The sequence below is a fragment of the Mytilus trossulus genome, chromosome 12 (genome assembly GCF_036588685.1).
Source record: "Mytilus trossulus isolate FHL-02 chromosome 12, PNRI_Mtr1.1.1.hap1, whole genome shotgun sequence".
NCBI classification, from domain to species: Eukaryota; Metazoa; Mollusca; class Bivalvia; order Mytilida; family Mytilidae; genus Mytilus; species Mytilus trossulus.
Window position 1 is genome coordinate 55,962,966 of NC_086384.1, and position 11,141 is coordinate 55,974,106.

General features: G+C 30.5%; 1 protein-coding gene across 8 annotated transcripts in view; it reads left to right on the top strand.

Moving 5' to 3' along the window:
* The window catches only part of LOC134692891 (kazrin-like), a 72,719-nt gene extending 66,438 nt beyond the window's left edge, over positions 1 to 6,281 (top strand). For 6 of the 8 annotated variants that reach the window (XM_063553512.1, XM_063553511.1, XM_063553516.1 and 3 more), the window contains exons 10-14: positions 739 to 973; positions 1,307 to 1,408; positions 2,006 to 2,172; positions 3,486 to 3,603; positions 4,872 to 6,280. In XM_063553512.1, coding sequence (XP_063409582.1) covers positions 739 to 973; positions 1,307 to 1,408; positions 2,006 to 2,172; positions 3,486 to 3,603; positions 4,872 to 5,039 — 790 coding nt within the window. In that variant the 3' untranslated portion in view covers positions 5,040 to 6,280. Of the gene's footprint in view, positions 1 to 738; positions 974 to 1,306; positions 1,409 to 1,794; positions 1,888 to 2,005; positions 2,173 to 3,485; positions 3,604 to 4,871 lie in introns of those variants that run through there. The other 2 variants (XM_063553514.1, XM_063553518.1) reach the window with 2 other exon arrangements.
* Positions 6,282 to 11,141: the final 4,860 nt, after the last annotated feature.

The window sequence follows — 11,141 nt, forward strand, 5'->3', positions numbered from 1 at the left end:
TTGATACCAGTGGATTATCGGATTTATCCAATCAAGATAGTTAAATTATCAATTTTAAAGTTCGAGCCGCCTCGGCGAGTACTTTAAAATTTATAATTTAACTATCGAGATTGGATAAATCCGATAATCCACGAGTAACTATGTAAGAATCTGTTTCTCTAATGATTAAAAAGACATTTTCTTTTTTTGTTTACCGAAAATCCCCTTCGAGTGCCTTTCACATTGCACGAAGTTGTCAATTTCATTAACACCTGTTATCATATTTTGGTTCATCCAGTCAGCCAAAAAGGTCATGACCCTTAAAATCATCCAATGATCTTCTGAGATCACCAGCAACCACACGTTGATTAAATTTTTTTATACAATGGGTTCGAAAAGGGATAAATTTCCATAGAATTAGAGAAAAGTATTTATCAATAAAAAAAAGAAGATGTGGTATGATTGCCAATGAGACAACTATCCACTGTCCAAAAGACCAAAATGACACAAACATTAATAAAATACAGTATAAGAAATAGGTCATTAATCATGATAATAGAATTTATAAGTAGACAAGTCTCTCACAAGCAAAAAACCCCTAACTGTAAAAATATAATGGCGTACACTACAGGCACGGGAACACATTCTACTGAATCCACATAGCATGAGTAACAAACCCTGCAGAAAATATAAAAAAGAAGAAAGTGAAACCCTTTTTTTCTTTACTCCAAGTGGTAAATATGAAAATTGTATTTTCAGAAAATATCCCAAAAGTAGCAGGTTAGACCACACGTGGATTGCTCATCGATGGATACCAGATCTAGGACTGTCTCAGTATAAATGTGAATTTGAAAATAATCTTGTTGATGGACGTATATTAAACATTTTATCGAAAAAAGAAATGGAAAAACATTTAAATATTCATCGGAAGTTTCACCAGGCTAGTGTATTACATGCCGTTGAGTTACTGCGCAGGTTAAATTTTGATAAAGAGGTAAGTAATAAATTTAATTCAAAGAACATCTTCAGGTTTTGTAAATATGAAAATAAATTTTTATTAAATGTCAAATCTGAAATGATGTGATTGCAAGAATATTACGAAGGAAACTAAAATACTGAAATTATAAACACAAGTTTTTTTTTACAGTGAACCTGATGCTCTGGCTTATTTTGCATTACTAAAAAAATTGCAATGATTTTTGAAATTCACATTCATAATTTATGCTACTTCTTTTTTTATTGATCAAAGTCCTATTCGGAAGAATGTCTTTTGAAGGTCACATGATCAGTTATGGTACATATTCCTTAAATCTTACCTCTTTTTCAGGTGCTTATTGAGCGAAGATCAAAGAGTGAAGAGGGTGACACAGATCCTTTGGTCTGGACAAATGAACGAGTCATTAAATGGGTTCAATCAATAGATCTTGAGGTATATCCTACATGACCTATATGTAAATTATTTAAACTGGGTATTTTTCAAAAGGTTTATCAGTATTTGAATTCCTGATTTGCAATTTTGATTTACACAAAAATTAAACAAAAATGACTTTGACTTTGGATGAATTGACAAAATAACTGAACATGATGTCCAAGGTTGTTTAGCAGATTTATGTTTATGCTGTATGGTCAAATCAGGGTGTGAATATTAAGTAGGGCAAAACAGCATTCCTTATCATTTGTTATAAATACATCTCTTTAATGAATACTAATAAAAAAGAAAATTATAAGTGCATCCACAAGAACTTAATTGTGGTCATTTGATTTTCAGTACTTCAGAACTTTGATACTTGTATTCACTATTTACCTGTTTTATAGGAGTATGCAGACAATCTAAAGGACAGTGGTGTACATGGTGCTATTTTAGTTCTAGAGCTCAGTACTTCAGTACTTTGATACTTGTATTTACTATTTACCTGTTTTATAGGAGTATGCAGACAATCTAAAGGACAGTGGTGTACATGGTGCTATATTAGTTCTAGAGCCTCAGTACTTCAGTACTTTGATATTTGTATTCACTATTTTATAGGAGTATGCAGACAATCTAAAGGACAGTGGTGTACATGGTGCTATTTTAGTTCTAGAGCCTCAGTTTAATGCTGACACCTTGGCAACAGCTCTAGGCATTCCTCCGTCAAAGTCCTACATCAGACGTCATCTCAAAACCGAGTTAGAAAGTCTAGTCAAACCAGCAAGGTAAATATGTGTTTCCCTGGCAACAATGATATGATCATTGTCAATGAAATGTTTGTAAGTGTTCACATCTTCTTGAGAAAAAGAGCATTTGTGATCCTGGCATGATGTTCTGTGTTTCCTGCAATTAACATGCATCATATCACTGACTGAGAAGCATGCATATTTGGTTGCCAAGGGTAACAGTCTGACCTACTATTTTTCACCTGTGGCAGATTGAGACAGAATTTGTGTACATAGTGAACATAGTGCAATCTAGCCACAGAGAGAAGCCATGCCCACTCAAAGACTACATTATAATTTACCAAAGACAGCATATGTACTCTTTAGTTTGAAGGGATAAAAATGATTTTCTGTCCAGTGATTAGTAAAATTTGATGAATTATAAACTGCATATTGACCTTGACATTCAAACTTTGCATGAGGAACATACCCAAGAATTACAATTATTTGATTAAGAACTTTAGAAGTGTCATTAAATATCGTCATATGTTTTGGGGATAAAAACATGTGTGCACAATTCACAAAAGACAATTTTGTATACATTTTCTTCATTTACAAGATATCATCTTGAAGGTGATTTTTTATTTGATACTACAATGACCAATGGGAGTCATAAAAAAATGGATCCCACATTCTGACTGAATCTGTTTGGGGTTAAGAGTAGCAGGTTCGATAGTCACCCATGGGTGGCAAAGATAAGAAGCATGGTTCATCAAACACTATACAAAAAACTCAGTTGAATGATGTTGGATTTAATTAATGCAGAAATATCACAAATTGGAAAATAAACATTCATCTTGCATTTTAAAATTTACTTTTGTAAACAATCTTTAGTAAAGTAGAGCATGTAAAAAATTGGAAATGCATTGAACCAAATAGGTTGTTGCTTATTAGGATACAAATGAAACTTCATTTTCATGAAACTTAAAAAATGCAGAAGTAAAACACAAAGAAAGAAAAAACTGTGACTCTTTTTTAAAAATCTTGTCAGAAAAAATTAATCAGAATTTAATTTGAAATGATTATAATAATTATTAGCATTTTGCTGATCCTGAAACCAAATTTTAAAAGTATATTTACATAAATCTGTTCTGAAGACTGCCATTATCTGAAAATCTACTTTAAAAATGATTTTAAATATTTAGAACTCTCTCATTTAATAAACATTGTACAAAATCACATGGATATTTGATTTCCACATTTATGTGTGTCCACCTTTGTACACTAATCTGTGTCCACACCTTTCCATTGTTTCATTGAATGTTTGTCCACGAGAGTGCCACTAACAAAACACTAACCGTTTTCTTTTTCAGAGATAATCTCACTTTAAACAATAGCTTCTCAACATTGGGCCGAAACTCAACTCTGGGTCGGTCATTTCGTGGTCCAAATTTGGACACAAGCGGAAGCAAAACTCGTATTAGCTTCAGGGTAAGTTTGTATACATACAGACAGTATGGGCTTTGCTCATTGTTGAAGACAGTGCCTATAGTTGTTAATTTCTATGTCCTTTTAGTCTCTTGTGAAGAGTTTTTTCTTTGGCAGCAATCACACCAGATCTTCTTTTTTATATGTACACTATTTATTGGAACCGAAAGGATATGTCCTAAAAAAATTAACACCAAAAATTACTTGAATTGCTTGGAAGAAATAACATTTTTAGAAATCTGATACTTTAGCATAGAAAAACAAACGATATTCAGTTTACATCCATGTCTCAAAATCAGTGCATGCAGAGCAAAATACATACAAAAAACATAAGAATTAGAATAGGACTTTTATTACTGTTTTTAAGTGAGGAATCAATGTTGTTTTTTTTTGCTTTTCTGTTTATGATCTTAACCAAATGCTGACCCAAAGTGATCCAAAACCTTTATTTATGATGTCAATGTGGATTGTCCAAGTGTTTTATGATATTACAAGGAATCCAATCAATATATGTACCAACATGTTTGAATTTTACATTGAAACTTGTCTATTTAATTTGGGTTTGTGTGATTGTACTTTTAACAAGTTGTTTCCATGGTAACATAGGCATGCAGTTCACTTTGCTCTATGAATCACTTGCCTTTCAAGCATCTGAATTCAAACATTACAATTTGTTTTGCAAATACAAATTAACTCATCATAGATATCAGGTTTAAATTTTGCACACAAGAAGCATGTTTGGTCTACAAAATACTCATCCGTGACCTCTTTAATCAATGAAGTATGAAGTTGAACAGCATTTAAGTTTTAAAAAAATTTCTGAAAGGTTTCGTCTACTGAAAATTTTTAGTATTTAAAAAGACATTATTGGTATTTGTGAATTAGCAAACTTTAGCCAAGATTTTTGGACATTTGAAATAACGACTGCATATATGACCATTGGTTTTGTTGCATCATATGGTTGAAGTTAAATTTTTATGAGAATTTCGGATGTGTAATTATTCGCAGAAAAATAATAATCTAGTGCAATTAAATAAGTTGCCAAGAAAGACAACAATATGAATATGATGATCTTTTAACAGATAATAAAATGTTATATGGTATTTTGAAACTTATTGTACTCTACTTAAAAAAGATTGATTTAATAAATTTGGTCAGATTACAAAATATCAAGATTATGAAACCTAAGGTATCAAAAAAAATATATTGTATCTGTTATTAGACAATCATAATGTATATATAAATATTTATATATTTTTCTGTCTTTTCAGGGCTCTCTTGGGCGGGCCTTTGGCAGGAAAGTCAAAGAAGACCTCAACAAGCTCACAATAGATGTAGAAACACCGAAACGCAAAATCTCTGCCCCATCAGACTTTAAACATAATACATTACAGTCAGTGTTCGAACAGGAAATCACACCCAAAACAAATTCATCATAGCATTAGCCCAGTCTGTGTTTTATGTTTTTCGATTGATAAATTCACATGTTTTGTTGATATGACAGTATTTTCCCTGAAGACTTCTGTTCATTCATTGTTTGATGATGTTGGTGTTTAAAAACCTTGACTGGGTATTCAGCCACTGCAGGGTCGGTCAAAATTATCAAACACCTTCAAAAATGGAAAATTTTAATTGAAAAAGGTTTTATTTTTATGTTTTTATATTATCTGGGTTTTTTTTAAGTATAAAGATATTAGTCCAACTATGGCAATTTTTGATTATCTTTTTTTGATTATTTTTAAAAAGATTTTTTAAGTATATTTTTAAGTATATTTTTGCCACTTTGTTTTAATTAAAAGTAAGGGAGGTAACAATATTATAGTGTTGACTATAAAGGAGTTATCTCCCTCATGTCTTCTTCAATTGTCCTTCTGAAGTCTCGGGGACAAGCTGCCATTGTTAACACTGCATGTGAATATTGTACTATAACATAATCACACAATATTTCATTGTTTTAGGCCACACCATTTGAATTTGATGTTAGTTGGATTTATTTGTTTCCTATTTTTGCTCAAAATGAAACAAAATCATATCATGTAAAATAAAATCCTAATTTGTATCAGTAGGTGATTTTAAAGTTGAAAGATATTTGCTCCATTACAGTGCTAATAGAATATGGAATAATTTGTTTATTTAGCCTTTATATATAGGCTGCTCATTCAGAAAAAAGGAGAAACTCTTTTGGATAAAAAGTGTGTGTTCAAAATTTTTAGATAATATTAAGTATGGTAATTTATTACACATTTTAATGATAATTTGTACTCTTCCTGAGTTCAAGTCTTAAGAAACTGTCTATCACAGAAAAGAAATTTGATAATAATTTTTGAATAACAACAAAATTACTGATTTCTTTATTTCATAAGATATAAATGTAATCACCAAAGAACAACTGTAATTTGGCGTGGCCTAAAATATTTCATTGTATTTCATGACATTATTCATAAGGAACAGTAGATGTAGTGTAGATATTTAATACAAGCATAATTCATTACTTTTTTGTAGTTTACATATCATTTATACATACACACAAGCATAATACCAAAGACTTGATAGTTTTTTTCAGTATTGAAATGTAATCAAAATTATCTCCCTTATATTATAAAAATGTTGGGAGAAAAGAAATTATCTCCCTTATATTATAAAATGTTGGGAGAAAAGAAATTATCTCTCTTATATTTTTAAAATGTTGGGAGAAAACTTCATTTATTATAACAATCTTAGATTATTTGAATTATTTGTATTTGCAATGTCAGTTGAATAAATTATCCTGTATTTTAAACATACATATAATATTTTATGAAATTTTGTTATACATTTTTATCATTAGAAAATTATAAACACACTAAAAGTTGCAATTTGTACATTTAGAATTTGTGTTTTTTTCTGACCTAAGAATAATAAGTTCATATAAATTAAATAGTAATATTTTATGGACAGTTTTTTATGACAAATTTTTATATCACAGTATAACATATTTAACTTAAATGTTTTAATTGATCTTTCATGATTTTAGCAGATGTTGTTTTAAAGAGGTCTTTCATTAGAATTAATTATCAACATTAAGAATATGTATACTTTAGAATTTTATTTAAATGACTATTTATTTTAAAATCCCATGACAATCACTTTTTATATACTTGCTAACATGACTTGATGCAATCAGTTTTATTTTTATCAAAATAGTCAAATATAGTAACCAAAACAATGCCCTGTGTTCCCTTTAATTTACTCAGTAGGTCTATAGGTAGGAATATTCAACTCCCTAAATAGAATTTAAAGCTCATAAATTTGTATAAAATATATGCATTTTGAATTGGTAAAAAAACCAAGATTTGTTTATTTACATATGACAAATGTATGTAACCTTATTTATCATAATACATAAATGTATATGTATATATATGTGTGTATAATGTGCAATATTAATGTGATAAAAATGTGTGTTGTGAACTAAAAGATTAATCGTGTATATAGTTAAAGACTCATGTACAAATAGTTTAATAAAACAGTTTTGGAAAAAAACTGTAAAAGAATCATTTTGAATTCTCTTCCAAGTATCAACTATCAATAAATTGACCAAAAGTCTGAAAAGTAATGTTGTGATTAACATTACAGTTTTCTGACCCTTCCCATTATTAACCTTTTTTAAAATTTAGATCAAGCATTAAAGAGTAAATTTCAAAAATTATAACTGGATTAGCTCCCTTTGTACAAAGAGAATTCGGTGCATCTCAAACTACAATGTTGTGTTCTAAAGATTAGATGTCCCTTTCATTTCTACACTTTTATGTTGATTATTTGAAACAAAATATTTGTAAATGACATATAAATGAGAGAAATGTTTATTATTTATAGGTATACAGGGTTGTTAAAATCATGACATAGTAAGGCCATATGCATATACTTTTCATTCTAGGATTTTTTCTTGAACCAAGCATTGTAAATTAAAGTATCATCCTTTTAAAGAAAATCACATTATTTTATTGCACCTGCATCTGAGTTATAATATGATGATTTATAAGATGAAGAGGTGTTCACCAATTTTTGGGCTATTTTCACATTTCTTTAACGGTGTTAGAAAAATATTTTTCTTTACTAGTGAAATGTTTATTTTCTGCAAATGATTAGTCAAAATTTGATTATGCCGTCAACATTTCTTAATTTAGCCTAATGACTTCACATAAATAGAACCCAACTTTCTGACATTCTTTGAAAAAGAAGGGAAAAATCATTAGAGAAACAGATTCAAACACTATAACTCGTGTACATGTATTACTATATTTCTCCACTCGCAACAGTTAAATTTTAATTATTTAAAAACCTGGACAAGCCTTGGGCTTAAAATAATAAAATTTAACTGTCTCTAGTGGAGAAATATCGTAGCACGCTTGTTGCAGTGTTACTGAACCAATACATCTTTTACTGAAAATAAGATTCCAACACAGTGAGATGATTTCAATGACATTGACCAGAACAAATGAGTTATTATACAAATTACTAAGCCTCAGTATACCAATATGATGGTGTCTGATTTTAAATATTGGAATACTGAGTTGTTGTATTAAATTTAGGCAGCTGCTTCTTTTGAAATTCTCATGGGTTCTCATGATTTTTCATGCCTTTACCATGACATATATATAACAAACACCTAAATTTTTTAATTCAAAATGAAATTTGAAAATGAAATTCCAGAATTTCAGATATTTTCAGAATTTTAAATTATCCGAATGACACCATTTTATTATTGTCCGCGGGACCCCTTATGGAGCTACATATATATTTTGCAGACTTTTTATAAGTCCAGTTTCTAATGTTGCTTGTTGGGGTCTCCTTTTTCAGAGAACTTGATCTGCAACTGCCCATAAATTCTTTAGATTCTGAAAATCAGGATTTAAAAAAAATTAATACAAATTTTAAAATAATGTTAAATGCAGGACATTTTAAAATATTAATCTGTTAAAGTTTCAGGTGATGAACGTTTTTTTTAAGTAGATATTTTTATTGTTTTATTTAATTTACAAGCATTTTTAAGTTTATTTAATAAGACATGTTTGTGTATGTTAGATAGAGAGTGTGTGTGTGAAGTTAATTGTACATTTAAAGTCTTATGTATATTTTGAAGCTTTTAGCTTAAAGCCTAAAATTAAAATCAAAAGTATTTCAAATGTCTTTATTCTTATGTATAACCACTGAGTTGATTTTACTACTGGTTAGAAGCTTCCTCCTAAAGGGCACTACAAGCCCAGTGTTGACATGAATTATTATTGATATGGTCAAAATTGATTTTTTTCAATAGAATTTTTACTTTAATGAAGATTATCGCTATTTTGTGCATTTTTCCTTTGATCTTTTTTGTGATAATTTTCATATCACGCTTCCCACTTGAGATGGAAAAATTATCCCTAGAAACTAAGGAGGCCACATGGCGTTGCTAACAAAATTGACATTCAGTGAAATTGACAACGTCGTCATAGGTAAAATAGCGATAAACAGATTATCATTCAGACATTGGTCATCTCAACTGGATTGCTTTTCTCACTTTCGCTGTTCCAGCTCAAGCGAGAAAATCAATCTCGTTGAGATAATCAACGACAATCTATAATTATCTAAGCTGTCTTGGGCAAAGACAATAACAATCAAAACCAAGGAGTAAACGAAGACTAAAAAAACAAAGTACATTTACATCAACAGTTATAAATAATAAATAAGAAACAACATAAGCTCCACTACAAACCGGGAGTGAAATCAGGTGCTCCGGAGGGGTAAGCATTTCCTGCACCATATATGGCACCTGTGGTGTTATTTCTTTGTTCAGTTCGGTAATGATGGAAGGTTATTATGACTGAAGAAGAATATCAGACATGATTTCTGACACAATTTTGTCATAATGGCCAATCAGCTCAAGATGGCGAGTGTAAAATTTCTTGAGTGATGACCTTAATTTGATTGATTCATAGCCCTGTCTTAGCAACTTTTGAGAAAGTTGTATTCCTTGTTCAACAAAATCAACATACTTTGAGCTAGCTCTAGAGTTACGTATCAATTGAGACACATATGCTGGTGCCGCTGGGATGTTGCTACACAGAAATGGAAAGTTGACTAGGAAAATTAAAAATCATTGCGTTTGTCATAAATTTTGGTATTCAATCTACCATCAGTAGTCTTTCGAGAAAAAGTTCTAAATATGAAGCAAATTTATCTGTGTCGGTAGTATCTTTAATTTCAAGTTCAGGTGGAAATTTTAAATGTACGTAATCACTGAATCTAGCTATTATTATTAAGAGACAATACATCATCAATATACCGAAAGGTGAAATTAAAAGACTGGGCTATTTCTTTTCTCCTTTCTGTACAAGCCCTTGGATAAATTCAGCTTCATAGGAATACAAAAACAAATCTGCAAGTAGAGTAGCGCAATTGCTACCCATTGGGATTCCAATAGTCTGTTGGAAGACCAAACCTCCAAATTCAACAAATATGTTTTCAGTTAAAATATTTCAGAATTTTGGTCTTCAATTCTATACAACTTTGTACTTTTTAAGTTTCACTGTATATCAGTTATAATTGTATGTAACAGGGATAATTGATGGAATGCTGTACATTAAGTAATTTGTTAAAACAGCAAAGAGTGCAATAATTTATGAACGTTAAAAAAAAACCAAACCACACTTTGTACTTTTTTCCGACTTTCTTTTTCGAATTCTTTTGTAGACAAAACACATGTCTGGCTACAAAATACTAATCCTGCTACCTGTTGGTGACCTTCAGCTGTTGTCTTCTCTATGGTTGGGTTGTTGTCTCTTTGACACATTCCCCATCTCATATAAAATTAAGAAGAAAGCCAATAACAACTAATAAAAAACCCATGTATCACAGACTGAACTATCAATCAACACACATCCGTAGGGTTTAGTGTTAAGACATCATTTCCTCTATAAGAAAAACACTGGTTATGAATGAATGATAAATGAAGGGTTGACTTATGTGGCATTAACTGGAAAACACAAAACAAAAATGTCTACAGGTCAAGATAGTCCTACTAAAAAGGTACTGTGGATTCATTTATTGTCAAGCCTGCAACGTTTGTTGCAGAAAGCTCGACAAAGGAATAGTGATTCGGCGTTAGATAACTTCTTAAAAGCTGTATGATTTAAAAGGTGGAAGATCTGGATGCTTCATACTTTGTATGTGGATGCCTCGTGTTACAAAGTTAATATTTTTTGTAATGTAAAGATGCTCTCTTATAATAAGTAATACTATAACTAAATTTGATATGTGCGTACCTTGCAAGGTCCTCATGCCCGTCAGACAGTTTTCACTTGACCTCGACCTCATTTCTAGAATAGTGAACAAGGTTAAGTTTTGATGGTCAAGTAAATATCTCAGATACTATAAGCAATATGTCTAGTACATTCAGTGTATTGAAGGACTAAGATGTACATGTCCCACTGACAGGTGTTATCTGACCTTGACCTTATTTTCATGGTTCATTGGTTATAGTGAAGATTTTGAGTTTTGGTCTGTTTTTCTTATACTGTATA